A 23,438-nucleotide genomic window follows, 5' to 3' on the forward strand; every position below is an offset into this window, starting at 1 on the left:
CAAAAATCATAGCTGGGAACTTGGAATCAGCTCAAAAATATCAACAACTAGCACCTCTCTGTTTTAACTACTTCTATTCTTACTGTTCTTGGCCTTGTCTGAAGTCTCAGAGCAAACCGTTCCATGATATTTTCTGAAACATATACATGCACTGATGATGTAGAATCCATTATTGTTTTTCTTTCTTTTTTGAGGTGGGGAAGGGGTCCTGCTCTGTTGCCCAGGCTGGAGCGCAGTGGTGCAATCACGGCTCACTGCAGCCTCAAACTCCTGGGCTCAAGCCATCCTCCTACACCTCAGCCTCCTGAGTAGCTGGGACAGGCATGTACCACTGTACCCAGCTGTTTTTCTTGTTCTTATTTCCTTAGATATCCAGTTACTGCCGCACAGGTGGGGCTTAGCTCAAGGAAAACATGGCTGACTGAGTTTGCAGGGATATGCTCACAAAGCGAAATGTCAGAGGATGCTGAGGCCGTTTCTGCACCTGCCACATGGCCAATGGGCCTTGGGTGTTCCAGTCTCGGGGAGACTATTTGTTGGGGGACATATAGCATGGAGATAAATCATGAGTGACCCCAAGAAAATTCTAACACTTGGCCTACATGTTGTAAACATTGTTTGCTAATTAAAACTTCAACTTGAAGATTGGGAAAAGCTTGCTTCAACAGCAAATTTTCATACCTAGTTACCATATGAAAGACAAATTTCCTCAGTAGAAGAAACCTACGTAGTGTATCCAGTTACATATTTGGATAGACTAAGTAGGTTTAGTATATTTGCACAGGATATATTAACTCAGTGCTTGGGTGTTTTGATATACAATTAAAAAGTAATATATTAATAGCTAGTAATTGTCCTCTGACTTTCCAATTCCAGACGCCCTAGGGAGTTCACTTTTCAAACACTCTACAGAGACACTGAGTCCACACAATAGCTTGAACAGCCAGGAAGCACAGAACTCGGGAAGCCCACTGGCCTCTTCTGAGCTTCCCTGCTACACTGGAAAGCACAATGCAAGTAGATCTAAATTCAAAAGTAAGGCTGTGTTTAGGCCTAATGAATCACCTGCCTTCCGCTGAAGGAATCAGGTCCTTTCAAGAAAAAAGTTTCAGGTATGAATCATATCTTCACGGCACAAGGATTTCATAAAACACACTTGGCTGAGGTGGCTCTTGACCCACACGGCTGCACCTAACGGGATCTCTCACTTACTTCCCTGGGCCAGGATGGTCAAGCCCACCCAGGACCGTGCCTTCCACAACTTGCTCATTTCAGGGCCATGTGAAGACACCACCAGTGCCGATGTGGCTGTAGAGATCCCGGACAAACGGGACCACCACATGGCATGAACTACTAAGATGTACATTTCCTCGCATTGCCACATCCCTGAAAGAGGACATGCCTTTCAATCCATTACGTGTCATGGTTTCATTGGAAGCAGTTTTTCTAAGAGATACATAAAATAACGGTGCATCTTAGCATCATTGGCATCTGGCGTTCGATGGAATACAGTGGGTACATGTGAGCAAAGTGTGCTGAAAAGGCAACATCTGTTACTCCATTCTTATTTCTCCATTAACTGCGATTATGAAATTAAATCTGCATCCTAATGGAAAACCCCTCACTCCCACCCCACATATCCTACTTATTTATACATCTATTTAGTCAACAAATGCGGATGCATCTATTCAGTTATCAAATACGTATTAGTGATATGTTCTGGGCCAGGCACTGAGCTAGATAATGGGAGAAGAGTAGTAAATGCGATTCAGTCACACTTGAAATTGTAGCAAATTCTCACACATGTGTGAGAAAGCTGTGCTTTTCTGACTAAATAACATGAATCAAAACGTAGGCCCTAAAAATACAAACTCAGCCAGGCTCACACTTGTAATTCCAACATTTTGGGAAGCCGAGGCAAGAGGATTACTTGAGGCCAGGAGTTTGAGACCAGCCTGGGCAACAGAATGAAACCTCACCTCTATAAAAGAAAATTTTTTTAAATTATCCATGCTTGGTGGCACACACCTGTAGACCCAACTACTAGAGGGAGGCTGAGGCGGGAGGATCACCTGAGCCCGGGAGGTTGGGGCTGCAGTGAGCCATGATCGCATCACTTCACTCCAGCCTGGGTGACAGAGTAAGACCTTGTCTCAAAAAAAAAAACAAAAAAACAAAAACAAAAACAAAAACTGTGAGAAATGATATGGCTAACAACTAGGTTTGTTCAATTGTAAAAAAAAAAAAATGTTTTAAGAGGTAATATAGGAGAAACATATATACTTAAAAAATACTTAAAAGACATTCAAAAATCACATGTGGATTTTATATGGGTCTTAATTTAAGTAACAAACTACACGAATGTTATAACATGTATGAAACAACTGAAACTCTGACCACTGGCTGGATATTCACTGATATTGAGAAATTACTGTGAACTTTTTCAGGTACAGTAATGACATCATGGTATTTTTACAGAGCACTTATCTTTTAAATATATAGACTGAACTATTATGGAAGAAATGCTATGAGGTTTGGAATTTGCTTCAAATTCCAAAAAATAGTTCAAAAAAAAGCTGAACTATAAAAAACTGTTTTGGGGCCAAGTGCCGTGGCTCACGCCTGTATTCCCAGCACTTTGGGAGACTGAGGTGGGCGAATCACTTAAGGTCAGGAGTTCAAGACCAGCCTGTCCAACATGGTGAAACCCCATCTCTACTAAAAATACAAAAATTAGCTGGGCATGGTGGCACGTGTTTGTAGTCTCAGCTACTCGGGAGGTTGAGGCAGGAGAATCGCTTGAACCCAGGAGGCGGAGGTTGCAATGAGCCAAGATCGCGCCATTGCACTCCAGCCTGTGCCAATAGAGCAAAACTCCATCTCAGTTTAAAAAAAATTAAATAAATAAATTACTTTTGTAAGTCAAAAATGGTTGAAGGGCTGCAATTTCATGTTAGAAGTCAGGAAATGGGAGGGGCTATTGATGAAGCAAAACTGGCCAGGAGCTGATTAAGGTTAAAATTAATCTGAATGATAGCCTATGGGGTAAATTTTACTCAACTGTCTCCTTCCTATGTGCATAAAATCTTTCCACAATGAAAAGTTAAAACAAAATTAGGCCTTTAATACAGTACAATACTTAAATTTAGTTAAAAATAAAAACTAGTAAAAGTGAAACTGAAAGCATCACTGCAAAAACACCCTCCGCCTAAATTTCTTCATCTGCAAAGGGACGCCAGGGAGCTCGACAATCTGTCTGAGATCCCTGGGTCTGTGACCGCAGTGTATGCTCTCTGCTCAGCCACTGAAGCTCGTCCCCAGTTTTGCAGGGCATATTCGGCTCTTCTCTTACTATTTAACAAGGGCCACCTAATCTGTGCATAAAGATCCTCAGACTGTAGGGGACTTCAGACGACACAGCCTAGTGAGAAGCTGACACACACATGCACATCCCATGGAAAACCTTTGTGGGGTGTGAGAGATGATTCTACAGTGGACAGAAGGCAGCCACTGAGAGCTGTGCTGATAGAGTGCTGACACTGACCACTCTGTCCCCCACCGAAGGGCCTGTGATGGAATGTCTGTAACATAGAGTTCATACATTGTATAGAGGTCTATAACATTTAATACATATTAAAGTATACTTAATAGCCTGAAAATATACTTAATAGTATGAGACATAAGCTGTTGTGGAGTTTAGCTGGCACAAAATGACCGCTGGCAACGGCGGTGGTGGCCAGATGGAGGCCTCAGCCTGCCGAGCACAGTGAGAATCTGTGACTTCATTCATAAATTTCCCAGAGAAACGGGATGAGGCAGGGCCCTGTGTACCTATGTCTGCAAGTGGATACATGCTGAAGAGCAAACATGTAAAGCACAGAAGACACAAGCAAAGGAAGAAAGAGGACACACTGAGGTCCTGTGACTCGTCTTTACAAGGCAGAATATGAGTCATTAATAGGATCCCAACTTTGGCTTTCTCTCTGAATCACCCAAGATTACCTTGATGTGCTTAACTTTGTCTTCTTTTTCTGTCTTTGGTTTCTTTCCTGTGGCAACAAAAATGTAGTTTTGGATTAATTCATGAAGGGCCTCCAGAGAAACATTTCCCTCAAATTAAATTCTTTCTGAAACTCTCAATGAACCTGTTGCTTTAATCTGTACATGGTCAAAATTCCACATGTATCTTTCACTGCCTTTGGTGAATCGAAAGTCTTGTTTCCAAGCCAGGTAGGGGCGGAATGATCCCCTACAGCATGAACAGGCTATTCTACCTGCAAAGTGACTGCAGATGTAGAAATGAAGAGATCACGAAGGCACGATGACACAAATTGATTTATCTTATTTTAGTCTGTAAATGCCTTTACCTTTCTTAGAAGGCCGTTCAGATAGGGGCAGCATTCGGTAGACCCTGAAGGCATTGTTTCCTTTCTTTATGCTTTTATCCTTGACTTCTTCAATATCAGGCAAGGAATTCATGGCGCATCTGAAATTCGCCTTCCATGTTTTGGGATCAGGTTTATCTATTCCTGGTTGATGCTTTCCTAACAAAAGAGACAAAGATTAAGAAAAAGAGAGAAAACATTAGATACAGAGGAAGGAATTTCTGGAAACACAGTATTGCTGGTCAGGCAGTATAAGGAAACCTTTTCACTCCATGCTATACCTCCAGTGACCAATCGTCCTGGTGTACCTGGGGGTGAGAAAGTTCTTGGGATGTGGGAATTTTGTTTTTAAAACCTGAACAGTTCCAGGCAAACTGGGACAAGTTGGTCACCCTGGTTCTACTGAACAGCTTGAGGAAACTATAAATGCTGGAAGAATGGAGCATCAGTGTAAGAAAAATACAGAAGACTGAGAGGCTGCAAAGTCAACAGGCAGAGGGAACCTGAGTGCCTCTTTTTCATCTGACGCTCCAACAAAGTCCATTCCTGTAAACAGCTCCCTACGTAAAGGTTGTAATAAATACAGGTATTTCTGACTACCTTTTGGGGGGGAGATAAATTTGACCAAAGTTTATACCATCAGAACAACTGAGTTTCTATTCCCCTGGTAACACCTAGGGAACTTCTTAGAATACCACATTTATAGGAAATTGAAGGACTAAGAGTGTATAGGATGAGGGGAGCATTACTTCTGAGGGCTGCAGTTTGTACCCCATGTGTCCTGGATGTGCCTAGGGACAAGTCACAGGTTTTTCAGAGCCATCTTCAGGAGGTCATAAGCCAGGCTATTTTATGTGTAATAAAAACAAAACTAAGCAAGAGTGCCTTCCTCTATAAACGCTGCAGGGAGTTTTAGTACCTGTATGGATTGCCCAGTTTCTAAAGAGTGGTGCATCTTTTTCCACATCCCACCCATGTCTAGCCGCATGCATCCAGGGGATCTGAAAAATCTTCTTTTCCTGAAAAAAAAAAAGGTAAAGAAGAACTGCAGTCATGGGTTTTGGCCCACCATTGCAAAAGGTTGTGAAGGTCTAGCCAGCAAGATTCCCCAGCAAGCATCGCTGAATGTGTTGACTGCTGACAAGAAAATCTACTGTAAACCAAACCCACTTTCCCCGCTGGATCCCAAATCTTGATAGACTACCCCGAGTGACAGTCAGTCTCGTGAAGTCTTGCAGAGCAGGAATGTTTTCCAAGGTCAAAGGTGATGATTTGGGATATGCCAGTGTGTTCCATTATTTGTGCCTCTTTTCTATTTTTCAATATATTTTTTTGGAGACAGAGTCTCGCTCTGTTGCCCAGGCTGCAGTGTAGTGGTGCGATATCAGCTCACTACAACCTCCATCTCCCGGGTTCAAGAGATTCTCCCACCTCAGCCTCCTGAGTAGCTAGGATTACTGGCATGTGCCACCACGCCTGGCCAAGTTTTGTATTTTTGGTAGAGATGGGGTTTTGCCATGCTGGCCAGGCTGGTCTCGAACTCCTGACCTCAAGTGATCTGCCCGCCTCAGGCTTCCAAACTGCTGGGATTACAGGTGTGAGCCACCACACCCGGCCCTGTGCCTCTTTTTTTAATAAAACCACAGAAAAATGGCCACCTACCGAAACTTCTAATGCTTACTCTTATAATTTATTCTCATTGTTTGGTAAATAGTAACTCCAGCTATCTTAGGTAAATTAAAAATTAGACAACTTTCCAAAACCCTTGATGCTACTAAAGAAAAGTCGGGTACATCTGAGGCCACTGTCACAGAAACCAAATATCTCCATTTGCTTGTGCATCCAACAGAAATAGAAAGTAATGTTCGAATCCCTGTGGGTCTACTGCCTGCAAGAAATAGCAAGAAGTGCAAACAAAGAGGTAGAGGTTATGAAATGACACATTTTTCTGGAGAAACATCCCTCAATACAATCCTTATATCAGACTATCTCTACATCTCTCTCAGTGTTGAGGTCTGTAACTCAAAACCGCCTCAAGCAACTCTGAAAAACACATGATTGGAAACCCATGGTTTAGTAACAAAGCCGTACTCTTAGTAAAGCTACAGATGAGGAACCTGGCCCAAGCAGCTCTTGCAGCGGTACCGGCAGGTACTAAGGTCCCATTGGCACTGCGCATCTGACTACCCACATCCACAGGAACCTCAGTTTTGTCTTCCTCCCACAGCCTCCTGAGTGAGGTATATGTTACGATTTCCATTTTATAGCTGAGGAAACCGAGAAGCAGATTTTAACTATTTAGTCAAGGAACTTGCAGGATAATAAGTGTCTAAGTTCAAAACCCAGGTCATGGGACTCCATATACTATTACTTAATCACCCACTCACTGTCTCCCAGCTTTTAGATTTGGAAGAGTCCCTGTCCTATGACAGACCAGTTGAGACCTGGATTCTGTGGAGATTAAAGCCCAGGAGGTTGTGCTCTTTCAAAGCTCTCAAGGCAGTTCTGGTAATTGCTAGGTATGCAGATCCCTGCACTAGACACTGAGGAAGGAGAGGAAATGTCAGCAGGGAGTTTCCACCACTTCAGTCTCACATAGTGAAGCACAGAAAGGGTCCCAGCTGTCCTCAAAGAGATTCAGCGCCTCTCCACAGAACCAATCACAAAGCCAGAACAAAGACTATTTCAGAACATTGGAGAGTTTCCCAAAACCTGTTAAAAGGAAAATTCTACCATCTTCTAAAAAGTCAGTTATTAAAGGAGAACTGAAAGTGAGAGACTTTTTCATAAATTCCTCGGTGTTCATTCTGCATCATCCACAGAGAGGGCTTCGGGTTAGCCAATTTCAAAAGGACAGTGATCAGAAAGGGGCTGAGTGACATTTTATGCTTTAATGTAGATGAAAATCGACAGCAAAATCACTTAATGCTATTTATTGATGTTCACATGAAAATGAATACAAGTGAAAATTCATTTTGTGAAAGAGCTTTTCCTGAAGTGCACGCCCAGAATCTAAAGCTTTATGCTTAAACACCGAGATTCTTAAGAATTTGCTGTTGCACTTTTTTCTAGATCAAAGGAGTTCTAGGGTGACACAATCTGAAATCTAACTTGCAAGACACAAAATTGATACAGATAAAGTAGATCTTTTTAAGCATCTGCACGCATGCATGCATACACATACACACACACAACCAAACCTAGTCCCACAGAAACCGCAAAAGTCATGCAACTACAAAAGCGCTGACCGAACCCAGCAACATACACTATGGACCCTCTTGAAATGTGCAACAGGCCTGAGTAGACTAGAATAGTTCAGGTGTTTGTCCCCTCAAAATCTCGTGTTAAAATGTGATCGCTAGTGTTGCAGGTGGGGTCTGGTGGACAGTGTTTGGGTCATGGGGCAGGATCCCTCATGAATGGCTTGGTGTCGTTCTCGTGGTAATGAGTAAGCTCTCACTCCATTAGCTCCGGTGAGAGCTGATTATTCAAAACAGCCTGTCGCCTGCACCATTCTCTCTTCCTCCCTCTCTTGCCATGTAATGCCCTTTGCCTCCCATCCTGAGGCCTTATCAGAGGCAGATGCCAAGGTCATGCTTCTTGTACAGCCTAGAACCCTGACCCAAAGAAACCTCATTTTTTTATAAATTACCCAGCCCCAGGTAGTCCTTTGTAGCAACATGAAACAGACTAACCCACAGACATGTCTCCAAAAAAAGATACACAAATAACAAACGTTGGTGAGGATGTGGAGAAACTGGAATCCTCACACATCGCTGTGGAAGTGCAAAATGGTACAGCCACTCTGGAGGAAAAGTCTGGCCATTCCTCAAGAAAGTGAAACACAGAATTACCTGATGATCCAGGAATTTTACACCTGGATATATACCCAAAGAATTCTAAGCCAACATTCAAACCAAAACATAAATGTTCATAGCAGCACTACTTACAAAAGCCAAAACATAGAAACAACCCGAGTGTCCATCAGCTGATGAATGGGTAAACAAAATGTGGTATATCCATACAATGGAATATTATTCAGCCACAAAAAGGAATAGAGTATTGACACATGCTACCACGTGGACGAACCTTGAAAACATTATGCTGGATGAAAGAAGCCAGACACAAAAGGCCAAATATTGAATGATTCCATTTACATGAAATATCCAGAAAAGGCAAATCCATAGAGACAGAGAGCAGATTACTGGTTGCCACAAGCTAGCGGGGAGGGAAATGGGAAGTGACTGATTAATGGGTACAGCATTTCCTTTTGGAGGGTTAAAAAGTTCTGGAACTGGACAGTGGTGATGGCTGCATGACATCGTGAATGTCACTTTAAAATGGTAAATATTTTTTAAACTACATGTCACCTTTACCTAGTTTTTCATACTTCAGGAAAAAAAAAAGAAAAGACTAATAAACTTATCAGAAATATCTTTAAAATTGTATCACAGATTCTTTTTTTGAAGAAGACCATATGAAAAGGTAAGAGAAAGCAAGATTCATTTTAAAACTGAAAGAGATTCTGACCAGTAAACATTCTGGTCACAAGTTGTGTGTTCCATGGGACATGACGGTGTTGCTATGTGTGTGTAGACCCCGTGACGTCAGTATGTGCCAGGTGTCTCATCCCCGAGTGACCAGTCCTGCACACGTGGTGGTGGTACATGCTGTGTATAGATAGACGCCCCGTGCCAGGGCCCACCATTTGTACGTGTGTGCACAACTCTGCCCATCTGAAGGAAGGCAGGAGAGATGAGTGCTGCTTGACTTCAGAAAAGCATCTGACATTATTTTGAGCAATGTAGAACAATGTTCCTTGGCCCCACATGGAAACTAGTTCTGTTATCTCCTCTGCCTCTTCTTCCCCCCAACATTTGCAAGATGTTCCAATTAGTGTGCTATTTTCGTCTGGACTCCTTACCCTGGTCAGAGATAGCCTGATGTTTACACAAACACAAGTCTACTCTCAAAGTGAAAAAAAGGGAAAGATCTGATGATTCCCCTGCCTTAGTGCATGGATCCAGGAGGAAATAAGGACATCAATAACCCCACCAGAGTTGGGGGTCACACGGAGCTACGAGAGAAACCAGGACCCCGGATGTGACTGCCTCCTTCCTTCCTCAAGAAATGGCCCAGGGAACCACAAGCAAGCACGTGGACAAACCCAAAACTAACCTGGTCTCAACAAGTCAATGGCAAGAAGGGAAAAAACAGAGGCCCACAGTCAGCAGAGACTTAGAGTCATAAACACCAAACACAACCTGTGGACAGCCTTTGAATTCTGATTTGAACAAATCAACTGTAAAAAGATTATTTGGGAATACTCAAGGCATTCTTAATCTGAATGGAGCAGTGATGATATTAAACAGTATTAATTTTGTCCAATTAACAATGGCATACTGTGGATATATAAGAAAATGCCCTAATGTCTTACAATGTATGCTGTCAGGGAGCTGCTTTAATATACCAGATACACACAGATCACACACACACACACACAAAGATAAGGCAAAATATTCATACATCTAGATACAGGCATATGAAAATTTGCTATCCTATTTCTTTTTGTCATTGGGCTACTCAAACATGCTATGCACATTTGCAAATACCCATAACCAAAGGTAAATTGCCCCAGCCAAGGTCTCATTCATGAGCTGGTTATAATGCACTTTTCCAAACTTCCTCGCTGTTCCTTCAGAGGAATCCAAGGGACCCATTCCATTCCCACCCTCCTTCAAACTTATTAAAAGTAGGTGCTATTGTTTGAATATTTGCCCCCTATGAAACTTATATTGACATTTAATCCCCAATGTGGCAGTACTGAGAGGTGGGGCCTTTAAGAGGTGATTGAGTCATGAGGGCCCTGCCCTCATGAGTGGATTAATCCATTCAGGGATTAATGGATTAATGAGTTGTCATGGGGGTAGGATTGTGGCTTTTTAAGAGGACGAGAGACCTGTGCTAGCACGTAAGCATGCTCGTTCCCCGCACCAGGTGATACCCTGCACTGCCTCAGGACTCTGCAGAGGGTCCCCACCAGCAAGAAGGCCCTCACCAGATGCAGCCCCTCAACCTTGGACTTCTCAGCCTCCATAACTGTAAGAAATAAATTCCTCTTCTTTACAAATTATCCAGAGTCAGGTATTCTGTTATAAGCAACAGGGAACAGACTAAGACAATAGAGGATGGAAACAAATTTAAGGCATTAATTAACCAACTCTTTCTCTCTTACTAAGAATGGAGTAGGTTGAATGGACTTTCTGAGAGCCATGTGACAACTGCCAAGCCAGTGTCCATAAATCTGATTATCTTAACAGAATAAAAACACCACCAATGTTGCTCCCCTTCAAGTCCATGACATTCATCTGTGTATTCCCAGAACAATTTTGACAGAGGGCCTCCCACTTACCAGGCACTAGGCCTGGCCCTGAGCATGCAGACACGAAGAAGATAGCCAAGGCACCGGTGCATGGGGCTCCCAGCCTGGAGCACTTCACGATAAACATGAACACATCCTGAATGCCGACTGAAGCAGAAGTGAGTCCCACAGCCCCGTGGACAGTGTATTCTAAGAGTTACAACAATCTTCAGTGGCAAAAGAGATCTTGGAATGACCTCAAACCACTCAAAATATAAACAAGGATTCCCAGGCAGAATGCTTGTGAATGGGAGGGAAGAACATTAGGCTCTCAGTTAAGTATTTATACGGACAGATGAATGCCAACAAGCCTAAGTTAGCGGAAACCTATAAAAAGATGCCCTGTGGGAGTGTAGGTATGGAGAGAAGAGATCCTGACCCCAGCCGAGGCCTGCAGTGACAGTGATGGCAGTGCCCATGTGCACGAGCAGCGCCACGTGCCCACTCTGGCTAGGCCTCAGCAGGATGCAGCTTGACAGGGCCTCGGGGCCACAGTGCAGGCCTTGGCCTCTGTGCCAGGGCGGTGCTGAGAGGCGGCACGGGCTGGCAGCCACGGGCATGCTCTTCTTCATCAGCCTGGCTCAGGTCCAGCTGTAGCGGAGGAGCCCTGTGAGATGACACAGAGGTCTCCTTTCCTTCCATGCCTCGGGAAGAGAACTCTCGAGCCAAGAGCCAGATGAGTGACGCTCAGCAGGTAAGGACTGCCTGAAAGGGGCCAAGTATTCATTTGCACAAAGGGAAATCCATTTGCCTTCTGGTTCTGTATCAGAAAAACATGGACAAAATAGATGGAAGAAAAGGCATCTCAACCGAGAGTCCCAGTAAGGAGGTGACCCTTAGAGGGTGCATCAATCTCCCAAGACTGTCGTGAAAAATTACACGAACTGGGTGGCTCACAGCAACAGAAACGTATTCCATCACAGTCCTGAAGGCCAGAAGTCCAAAATCAAGGTGTCTGCAGGGCTCACTCCGGTTTTTTTGTTTGTTTGTTTGTTTGTTTTTGAGATGGAGTCTTGCTCTGTTGCCCAGGCTGGAGTGCAGTGGCGCAATCTCAGCTCACTGCAACCTCCACCACTGCAACCTCAACCTCCCAGGTTCAAGTGATTCACTTGCCTCAGCCTCCCAAGTAGCTGGGATTACAGGCACCTGCCACCACACCAAGCTAATTTTTGTGTTTTTAGTAGAGATGGAGTTTCACCATGTTGGCCAGGCTGGTCTCAAACTCCTGACCTCAGGTGATCTGCCCAACTCAGCCTCCCAAAGTGTGGGGATTACAGGCGTGAGCCACTGCGCCCAGGCAGGGCTCACTCCTTTCCAAGGCTCTGGGAAGGATCCTTCCTCGCCTCTTCTTGGAGTCCCTCGGCTGTGGCTGCCTATTTCCAGTCTCTGCCTCAGTCCTCACACGCCTCTCTCCTCTGTGTGTGCCTTCTCCTCTTCTGTCTCTTATAAAGACACTCCTCATTGGCATCAGGGCCCACCCAGAAAATCCAGGATGATTTCATCTCAAGGTCCTTCACTATATCTGCAAAAACCCTTTTTCCAAATGAGGTGACATCCACAGGTTCTGGGGGTTAGGATGTGGACATATCTTCTCCGGGAGCCACAGTTCCATCTACTACAGCACCAAGAAGGGACTAATGGTTAGTCTAAACCAATCACAGCGGTCAACATATCAGGCACCTGCTCAACAGGAGAGGTGTGAGACACTGTCTGTTCTCCACTGCATCCTGCCAACCAAAACTAGTGGAGGTATTTTTAAAAAAGGAAAAGCAGAAGCAGACCACTTGCTTCTCTTTAGAACACAGGAGCATTTGCTTTCCTCTCCCACTCCACATCAAACAGTAACGCTACCTTGTTCCTCAAAACAGAATCTTACTTAACCTCTCTGTGCCTTGGTTTCCTTGTCTGTAAAATGGAAAATATTAACTGTACCTACCCCATGGTGGCGGAACGTGAGCTAATGCACGTACCTTGCTTAGAAGGGTGCCTGGCACACAGTAAGTGCTGAGTACACGTCAGCTTTCATTCAGTGTCATTTGCTACCCTGGCTGTCCAGCTCCCCTTTACTCTGGACCCCCCTTCCTTATACCTCCACGGCACCCCTGCTAACTGAGCTGACCAAGGAGCAACTCCATTTCTTGTTTGTTTCTTTGGAAGAAGCTGATTACATATGTAAATCTAAAACACTATAGATAGAGCAACCCTAGAAAAATACATTGTGGTAAGACCTTGAGATATGGGACAGGTCACAGGAAATAAGCAGATGGTTTCTTCATTTCTATTTACTTAGTGCCTCACCTTGTTTCAGAAAGGCTCAGACAGACATATTCAACACAGTAACATTAAATTCAAAATCAGGCTGGGCACTGCGGCTCATGCCTGTAATCCCAGCACTTTGGAAGGCCAAGGCGGGCAGCACTTGAGTCCTGAAGTTCCAGACCAGTCTGGGCAACATAGTGAAACCCCATCTCTACAAAAAATATAAAAATTATCCAGGAGCGCACCTGTGGTCCCAGCTACTTGGGAGACAAAGGTGGGAGGCTCGCTTGAGCACAGAGGCAGAGGTGACAGTGAGCTGAGGTCGCGCCACTGCACTCCAGCCTGGGTGACAGAGGGAGACCTTGTCTAAAGAAAAAAAAAATCAAAATAAGTGGATAAAAGGAAAATAGTAAAAAGAAATAAGATTTGAAAGATATCTGAAAAGACCCAATAAGGCCAGGAATGATATTAGTTAAAAAAAATTATACTGCAATATCCTGTTCCCTTGTTGGAAGCAGACTATAATCTGCAATCTGGCTCTAAGCTCTTGTACCTGATACAAAGATAAAGCCTGGCCAGCTGAATTATTCATTGTGTCCTTAAGATTAAAAAAGAAAAGGGGAGGGAGTGGAGAAGAGGAAAAAGGCATTTACTCAGAACTGTTCTGGTAGGAGAGGAACTTCTCTCCTGGGCCTCCTTAAAGAAGGCATGATATATATTTAGTTGCTTTTCTAGATTATATAGTTCCAGAAGTTTTTCATTTTTGCCGACATTATCTCTTTCTGATTCACCCCTAATAGCTAGGATCAATTAAATTAAAAGTTTTAAGGTTAACAATGTAAGGGAGTGTTTGTGCCTGGAAGGGGCAGGTTGTAAATGACTGGCTGCTTTCTTAGGAAAGGTGGACACACAGTTAGGGCTTCATTACAGAGGTAAAAAGAAGGCTTTTTTTAAAGACAAAAGCAAGCTTTCTTTAAACAGAGAACATGGAAAAGGAAATGCTCCATTCCTAATATAAAACCCTGGAGTTTCCATGTCCTCTAGTCCTAAAAGGCCAGGAGAAGCAAAAAAAAGGAATTTGGAGAAGGAAGAGGGTAAGAATCCTCAAAGAAGCAAGGAGCTTTCCAAAAAAAGCAAGGAGCTTTCGAGAGGCAGTCAGCCAAAACACCAAAGGTGAGCAGACATTGGAGACTCCAGGCTGAGGCTACAGTCGTACAGGATACAAATCCTTTTGTGACCGGGTTCAGTGGCTCATGCCTGTAATCCCCACACTTTGGGAGGCTGAGGTGGGAGGATCACTTCAGCCCAGGAGTTCAAGACCAGCCTGGGCAACATGGCGAGATCCCAGCTCTACAAAAAAATACAAAAATTAGCCAGGTGTGGTGACGTTTACCTGTAGTTCCAGCTACTCTGGAGGCTGAGGTGGGAGGATCACTTGAACCCAAGAGGTCGAGGCTGCAGTGAGTCATGATTGCACCACTGCACTCCAGCGTGGGCCATATAGTGAGACCCTGTCTCTAAAAGAAAAAAAGCCTTTGAGATGATAACCTGATGTTTTATGATCATTTTGGGTTGGCTGGTTTTTGTCATGAATAAGCCTAAGATTTTGAATACAAACGATTTTACTTTCAGCAGTCCGCATGGGCGTGTTTCAGCCAGGACCTCTCTCACACATACACCCACCCTGACCCACTCACCTTGTTAAGCCACTTGAGCCCTGGGATCGTGTTGGAGTTTATCTGCTCCTCCAGCCACGGGCGCATGCGCATCCTTTCCACCGGCATGGTGCCCTTGAGGGAGAGAAACACGGCGTCAGGCGTTGGTGCCACTCAGTGTGGTGTCTGCACTGCAGAGTTCTACACCCCGCCTGACCCTTTCCTTCTCTCCTTTCCTGGGGCTGGGAACCAGGGGGCTGGGGGGTTGGTGTACTCAGGGGCTGTGCCACCTGTGCAAGCCCAGCCCTCGCACCAGCCAGGGGGCTATGTGGGGACACAGGATGGTCCAGGCCTGCCCTCTGCTGGGAGGGTCCTATGGACATTGGAGACCAGGACCCACACTCCTCTCCAGGAATTTGCCTAGAGGGAGGCTTTATCCCCACTACACTGGCCGTGTTTTGAGGCTTCCGTTGCTCAGAGGCCCCAACGCCTTTGGGGATGATCCTTCCAAGAGCCAAGGGGTGGGCAGAGCAAAGCAGTTGTGGGAAAAAATTATGATAGCCAAGCCATTCCTTTTGAGAATCTGGGTTATACAAACGCTTTCAACCCCCAATATTAACATTTAAAGCTCGAAAGGAATCAGTTAATTTGGCTTTCCCAAAGTTTTCCACCAACTACCCGTCCCTCCTGACTTTACTTCCAGAGCCCCTGGAACCCTGCAGAGGTATCTCCTTTGCTTTTGCTTTTACCCGAATGCATTCTCTCACCCAAGTGTCTTTCTTCAATGCCAGCCTCCCCGCTGACCTGACACCACCCCCTTTTCCTTTAACTTACTTTCCCTTTGAAAATCATTTTCATAGTCTGACCACCCTTCCTCCGCCAGTCCACACAATGCCTCCCTGCTGCTTCCAGATTCCTTTCTAAGATAGACTTCTCCTGGTCCATCGGAATAGATCCAGAGGGGAATCACTAACAAAGTACCTTCCACACTGTCCCCCACTCATCTTCACCCTATCTATGCCTGCATTTACATCTAATCTGGGCTCCAAAAGCAAAGATGGGTCAGGTGCAAGCCTCCATTCTATAGGACCTCACAGACAGTGTGACACTGTCATCCTCTTCTCAATCCTGATTGGTCCCTTTCTTCTTTTGTTCATGTCCTCCAAAATTGAGCTCTGAAAATTCTATTCATTGGCATTTGGGCTGATGTCTCAATAACTCTCCTTCCCAGCTTGCCATGGACTTCCTCTCTCCTCTATTCCCTGCGCCCAGAACATGCCAGAGTTACAAGCATCCTTCCATGACCCCCACCCCCTGGGCCTCACCCTGGGCCCGTATGCCTCCTGCAGTCTGGCCCAGCCTTTTCCTTGTATGCCTCCTGCAGTCTGGCCCACTGACTGCTGCAGACACCTCCTGCTCCGTGCTCATCCCGTGCCCTCTGCTCTTCATTCCCTGGCCTTGCAGGTCCTTATCCGCCCTCTAAGACTCAGCCTCCTCCTCCACAAGGGCTTCCCAGACCACTCCCGCCTAAAGTAGTCCCTCTGCCTCCAGCTCCTATGTTACTCACTGATCTTACACTGCTCCTTTGAAAAACCAAACATTGCTTTAGGGCAGTTGTTTTAAGTAAAGTCTTTCATCTTATCCCTTGCCTTACCTATACACCTCTCGGCTGTGTATAGTCCACTCTCTTTTCCTAACCAAATTTAAGTTCTACCATAGGAAGAGCATCACCTTTTTTTTCTGGAGGCAGGGTCTCACTCTGTCACCCAGACGGGAGTGCAGTGACATGATCACAGCTCACTGCAGCCTCAACCTCCTGGGCTCAAGCGATTTTCCCACCTCAGCCTCCCAGTAGCTGGGACCACAGGTGTGAGCCACCATGCCCAGCTAATTTTTTTTATTTTTTGTAGAGCTGGGGTCTCCCTATGCTGCCCAGGCTGGTCTCAAATTCCTGGGCTCAAGCAGTCCTCCCACCTTGACCTCCCAAAGTGCAGAGATTACAGACATGAGCTCCCATGCTCCGCCCTCTTCTAGGTCTTTTGCTAGTCCTACAAAGCGCAAATGTTGCCTTCCACATAGGAAACACTCACTGCCAGGCCCAGGCCAGCTCTGAAGATGGCTCTGATGGCCTAGGTGGGGTGCCGCCAGAGGTTGGCCTCCTCCACTCATATGGAGGCTCCAGCCACCATTCTTTGAGACACAAACGGGAACCTTAGAGATATTTCACAAGAACACGGAATGGCCACAAGGAGTTGCAGATACTGCTGCTCTTGGTCTCATTCATTCATTTGTTCCATTCATTCATTTGTTCATCCACCCATTCAAAGGTCATGTATTGAGAATGATGCTCCAGGAACAGGGAAAGATGACATTCCCTGCCATCTAGGAACTCCCAAACTAACAGGACACTGGAAAGAAGGGAGGTACCATGCCCCATGAAGATGATAAAGAGTTTCAGAAAAGACTAGGGAGTGCTGGGGAAAGCTGTGCACAGAGAAGTGCACTGGTGACCCCTCAAAGGCTCACCCTGCAAGAGCTCTGCCCCCCAGGGTAGTGACCACCAGCCCGGCCTGATCTTCCCTCTGGAAAAGACCTCAAGACACAGATTGGAGACCACTAAATCCAGAGCGGTCAAGAAAATAGAGGGAAGAGCGAGGGAAGAGTAGTTACAGGATAGGGGTAGGTATAGTGGTCACGAGTAGAGAGCAACAGACGCCAGTTCTCCTGACAGCCTGACGTGCAGAAGTGCTGTGCATGGTCCCTGGCGCTGCAGCTGAGCCTGAGCCTAGCAATATGGAAACACGAGAGGCGTGTGGAAGTGGCCCTGCCTCCAGCTAGTACTCAGAATATCATATTTCCTCCATTATGTTTCTCACAAATAACCAGTTGGGGGAAAAAAAAAAAAATGGTCACATCCAAAATAGTTCAAAAAGCCATATGGTATGGTTCCTATCAGGTGGCCCCCTCCAGCCCATGGTGGTTCCCGTTCTTATATTAGTGATGGCTTTTAAAGTTCACACAGACGGGCATCTCTCTGAAAGACAGTGAAGATCAGTTTTAAATGGAAACAGTAGTCGAAAAAGTCAATCGTCAGGTAAAGCAAAGCACCAAGACAAAAAACCCAACTTTCTGTCTTTAAAACTAAAGCCTGTGTGTGAAGACACATTCGATCCACACTGTTCGCAGATTCTGTATCTGTGAATTTGCCTACTCACTGAAACATATCCACAACCCCCAAATCAATACTCAGATGCGTTGGTGGTCACTCGCGGACGTGTGCTGAATTCAAGTCATCTGATGCACGTGTTCCCAGCTGAGGCTGGACAAGGCCACACTCTGCCTTCCCGCTCTTGCTCTCCTATGGCAAACAAGTGTCCTTTTCACAGGCTACGGAGTGCGACATTTTTCACATCGTTGTGCTTTTTTTGGTGACTTTGCTGTTTAAAATGGCCCCCAGGCATTGTGCTGAAGTGCCTTCCCGGGTTCCTAAGAACCAGAAGGCTATGATGCGCCTTACAGGGAAAATACTTATATAAGATAAGCTTTGCTCAGGCATGCATTATAGTGCTGTGAGTTCAATGCTAATCAATCAACAATAAATATTACAGAGGGTGTCTTCAAACAGAAACACATAAGACAAGGTTATACAATGATCAGCTGACAAAATATTGTGACCAGTAGCTCGCAGGAACCCGATGTCCTTATAAGAGGAGGGAAGTGTGGACACAGACACACAGAAGAATGCCGCGTGAAGACACAGACACAGAGGGAGGATGGGCATGTGAAGCCAAAGGCAGAGACTGCGGTGAGGCTGCTGCAGCCAACGATGCCTGGAGCCACCAGAAGCTGGAAGAGGCAAGGAAGGATTCTCCCCAAGACCCTTGAGGCAGAGCAGGGCCCTACTGATTCCTTGATCTGAGACTTCTGGCCTCCAGAATTGTGATGGAATACATTTCTGTTGTGTGAAAGCCGTCTGTTATGGCAGCCCTGAACAACTAACAGAGAAGGGAGAGCTGCAAAGGCCCTGAGGCAAGGTGGCCCCTGTGGACAGCAGTCAGTGACAGGGAGGGCCCAGAGACCCGGCTCACCCAGAAGACCATGCCTAGGATTTTGGTCATGACCACGATCTAAGACTGAAGAGGAAACCGAAGGATTTTAGCAAAAGAATGATAGGGTCAGTTTGGCCAACGTAAAGGGAAGAGCTGACTGTGAAATCCTGAAATCCAGCGCTTCGCCAACTTGAACGTGCACAGGAATCCCAAGTCAGTGGATTCCAGGCGACCGCTGTGGTCTGCATCTCTGACAAGCCCCTAGGTCCTTGGGTCACACTCTGAGAAGCAAAGCTCTAGAGCCCCTTATTGTTCATGCTCAATGGCCTGGCTCTCCCATGCTCCTGCTGTGTGGTCATTTTGGCCATTCTGATAGACTCCTCCGCTGGTCGGCGTGCCGGGCTTGTCATCCACCAGCTGGGTGCATTCCTCACTTACGCAATGTGCCTGTCTAGTAAGGATGCAGCTCAGCCAAACCGCAAACTTATTAGAAAAGTTCATAATCTTCAATCAGGACTGTTACTAATTATAGGTAACTTTTAGAAAAAGCAAAAAATCGAACAAGTATTTCATCAGAGTAAAAAATAAACTTAAAAAGGGCTACACTTATTTCAGGTTTTGTTTGTTTGGGTTGGTTGGTTGGTTTGTTTGTAGCTAGGACATCTCCAATGAGACTCAATGAAAAGCTAACCCAGTTACATGAAGGCCCTTCTCCTTTGTGACTTGATTTTTCTCCCCTGACCCATCTCCCACGCCCTGGGCAGGTAGTGCATAACCAGTGCGCTTGCCACGCGACACGGTACAAAGTTTGCCATTTTACATAGGTTTCTCATGACTAGCCGAGGGTGAGCATACATCTTTACTTCTGTGAAAAACAGCAAAGGCAGAATCTACCTCAAGCCTAGCACCAGAAATGGATCATTTAGTTGGACACTAAAAATAGATTAATTATGGTTCCGGAGATTAAAAGACTGAGATGACAGGCACAGAGGGTCAAAGGACTGAGGACTGGAAAGAAAGATGCTTACTCGGTATGTATTGTCTAGCTTCCATTATCGAAAGTCAAGGTGACACGCTGGTCTTTCTGTAAGGCAAGCCTCCCACAGGCGCTAACAGCCAGGCCACATGAACCTCGAACAGAGTTAGAGAAGGCAGGTAACTCAGTGGAGATGACACAGAGTGGCTATGTTTAATGCACAGAAATCAGGACAGTTCTGTCGCAGCCTCGACTCTGCCATTGCTGTTGTGTGTCCTTGGGCTAATCCCTCCATCTTCCTGGTCCACACTTTGATCATCTAGAAAAATGGGACGTTTTAAACAGATGATTCCTGGGGTTATCCATGATACGATGAATCATAATCTGAGGTTTTCTTTTCTGTAAGCTTCTCTTCTTGCACATCAGGTTGTTTTTAGAAGTAAAATGCTAACATTTTATGGTTCTGCAAACCTAATATATGAGCAACCTGTACTTCAAAGTAAGTAAAAGAGTTGAAGCATCTACCCTGGAGCCTGACGAAAGGCACTTTGTAAAATCATCTACCTTTACACCTTTGAGATTTGAGGCTGGGACTGGCTTCAAAACTGTGGCATCTGGCCATAAGTCAATTCAGCCCATGGTGGGTATTGAGAATATCACTGGTGCCAAGCCTGCTATATAAGGCATGCAAGCTATTCATTGTGATTCGTAAGTCACGAATGATCCCCCATGAAGTTGACAGTACTATCCATGATTAGTGCTATTAACAGTGAGGTTGAATTTTCACCCAAATAACTGAATTTTGGTTCTTGGAATAGTAAGAGCAACGGTTACCATTTACAGAGCACCTACTATGTGCTGGGCATTAAAACTAGGGTTTTCTTGCTAGGTGTGGTGGGACACACCTGTCTTTTCAGCTCCTTGGGAGGCTGAGGTGGGACAATCACTTGAAGCCAGGAGTTCGAGGCTGCAGTGAGCCATGATCACACCACTGCATTCCAGCCTGGGTGGCAGAAAGACAGCCCCTCTCTAAAAATAAAAAATTAAAAACCTAGGGTTTTCTACAAGTTTTGCCATTTAACCCTTACAAGCCTAGGACATAGGGACTTTATTATCCTTTATTACCTGCTAGTAAGTGGAGAGCCAAGACTCTCATTTAAATTCAGGCCTATCTAACGTGAAACACCCAGGCTTATCCACTCTAACCTCTGCCTTCATCGTACTTTAGAAAGCACTGACTTATGAAGACCTCTCAATTGTTCTACTTACTGAGACTTTCCAAACTCCTCTCCGTCTTGCAAACCACTGACAGTCATCTTCCTAAAATACCATTCAATCATGTTAATTCTCTGTTCCAGAGACTTCTAAATGTGCCTGCTGGATTTAAGGTAATAAATTCCTTAGCTGAGAGGGGGGTGGTGCTTCTGGTAATGGTACAGTAGGTAATTCAGACCTGACTCTCAGGCTGAATAACTAAGAAACATGGGCAAAATATATTTTTAAAATCCATTTAAATGCATCAGAGAGCTAACAAGGTAGTTAAAAATTAGGGGGGCAAGATCTAGGAGAAAAAGAAACCCAGGAAGGTGAACCTGACATTTAGGGCTGCTGTCATCCTAGTGCAGGGACAGCTGCTCCTTTCTGAAGAGGAGGCTGTGGGGCTTTGAAAGCAGAGCTTTTGACACACTCAGGTGACTGAGGAGACAAAAATTGAAGATCAGGACCCAGCTAGGAAAAGGGGTTCCTGGAAACACCCTCACAAGCTTTGTAAGTAATACAACTAAGTAGAAATAAACTAATATCAAAGGCTGAAGCCCAGCTTTGAATCATCTCAATCCCTGATCAAATGAAAATGACCTGGAACTACCAAAAGTAAATATAAATCAAATCTTGAGGAACATAACATTACCCTAGGATTCATATTATCTCTGGAGCTTTTCTTTTTTCTTTTTCTTTTTCTTTTTTCTTTTTTTTTTGAGACAGAGTCTCGCTCTGTCGTTGGGCTGGAGTGCAGTGACTCGAACTCGACTCACTGCAACCTCTGCCTCCCAGGTTCAAGCAATTCTCCTGCCTCAGCCTCCAGAGTAGCTGGGACTACAGGTGCCCGCCACCATGCCCAGCTAATTTTTGTATTTTCAGTAGAGACAGGGTTTCATCATGTTGGCCAGGATGATCTCAATCTCTTGACCTCGTGATCTGCCCACTTTGGCCTCCCAAAGTGCTGGGATTACAGGCGTGAGCCACTGCGCCCGGCCATGGAACGCCTTTTCTTATTACCCAGTCACCCAATGGATCAGCAAAAATTCATTAAACACACATTGTTACAAGGAACTGTGCTGAGTGCTGTGGGGGATTCAAAGACGGTAAGACATGATCACTACCCTCAAGGAACAAATAAGTTAACTGAGGATGTGAGAGATAAATCACATAAAGCTAACTAATAATCCTATAATTATAATAATAAAAGACTATGCAATAAAGATCAGAAGGTAGTGTATTATTAATTGCCAACTAAGGTAGTTCATAAGGAATACATAAATCATTGTTAAATGGGCTTGTAAGAGAAAGCTTTATGGCAAAGGAAAGCTTTATGGTAAAGGAAGACCTTAATGGATGGGGAGGTGCTGTCTAGGCAGGGAGAAGGTGGCAGGCAAGCCAGGGGAGGTAAAAGGTTGGTATCGGCGGCCAAAGCAGGACTGAAGATGTGTTTGCTGATGTGAGCAGAGCAACTGTCTTATGCACCAACATGGGTGTCTTCATAAGAGTCACTGGTGTGTGAGAAGCAAGCACTGGGTATTTCACATCAATCATCTTTAACTCTCATAACAGCTCTAACCAGTTAAATACTAGTATCCCCATTTTATTTTTTCATTTTATTTTTGAGACAGGTCTCACTCTGTCACCCAGACTAGAGTGCAGTGGTGCAATCCTAGCTCACTACAGTCCTGACTTCCTGGGTTCAAGAGAGCCTCTCACCTCAGCCTCTCAAGTACCCAGGACTACAGGTGCATCCACTACACCCAGCTAATTTTTTGTTTTTCGGTTTTTTTGAGATGGAGTCTCGCTCTGTCACCCAGGCTAGAGTATAGTCGTGCAATCTCGGCTCACTGCAACCTCTGCCTCCCGGGTTCAAGCAATTCTCCTGCCTCAGTCTCCTGAGTAGCTGAGATTACAGGCATGCGCCACCACGCCCAGCTAATTTTTTTGTATTTTTAGTCGAGACGGGGTTTCACCATGTTGGTCAGGCTGGTCTTGAACTCTTGACCTGATGATCCACCTGCTTTGGCCTCCCAAAGTCCTGGGATTACAGGCATGAGCCACCGCGCCTGGCCTAATTTTTTAAAATATTTTTGTAGAAACAGGGGTTTCACTACCTATGTTGCCCGGGTTGGTTTGAACTCCTGGCCTCAAGCGATCCTCCTACTTCAACCTCCCAAACTGCTAAGGTTAGAGGCATAAGTCACAGTGCCCAGCCTATTATCATCATTTTAGAGATAGGAAAAGCATAGCCAAAAAGGCAGCCCCCACAAAAAATAAGAAGAAGAAATAAGAAAGAAAAGAAAATGTCTAAGTCATCCACGCCTCTAGATGAGGAGGCAGGACTTGAACCTCAGGAGGGTCTCAGATGCCCAGCTAGAGTCTGAGCTTGTTTACGCAGGCTGCTATAATGACTTCTGAGTGCACGACTTGGGA

The 23,438-nt window shown here is 45.1% G+C and overlaps 1 protein-coding gene and 1 non-coding gene across 4 annotated transcripts in view; one reads left to right on the forward strand and one right to left on the reverse strand.

Annotated features, from left to right (window-relative positions):
* Positions 1-23,438, reverse strand: part of IRF2 (interferon regulatory factor 2) — an 86,858-nt gene that overhangs the window by 26,463 nt on the left and 36,957 nt on the right. For all 3 annotated transcript variants that reach the window (XM_003823459.5, XM_063604013.1, XM_063604014.1), the window contains exons 2-5: positions 14,763-14,855; positions 5,305-5,404; positions 4,368-4,544; positions 4,003-4,049 (exon numbers count right to left, since the gene is read on the reverse strand). In XM_003823459.5, coding sequence (XP_003823507.1) covers positions 4,003-4,049; positions 4,368-4,544; positions 5,305-5,404; positions 14,763-14,849 — 411 coding nt within the window. In that variant the 5' untranslated portion in view covers positions 14,850-14,855. The remainder of the gene's footprint in view (positions 1-4,002; positions 4,050-4,367; positions 4,545-5,304; positions 5,405-14,762; positions 14,856-23,438) is intronic.
* LOC112439714 (small nucleolar RNA SNORD79) lies at positions 17,710-17,793 on the forward strand. Its single transcript, XR_003027952.1, has one exon. It is a non-coding gene; the product is annotated as a small nucleolar RNA SNORD79 (small nucleolar RNA).

This window comes from Pan paniscus, chromosome 3 (genome assembly GCF_029289425.2).
Source record: "Pan paniscus chromosome 3, NHGRI_mPanPan1-v2.0_pri, whole genome shotgun sequence".
Taxonomy (NCBI): Eukaryota; Metazoa; Chordata; class Mammalia; order Primates; family Hominidae; genus Pan; species Pan paniscus.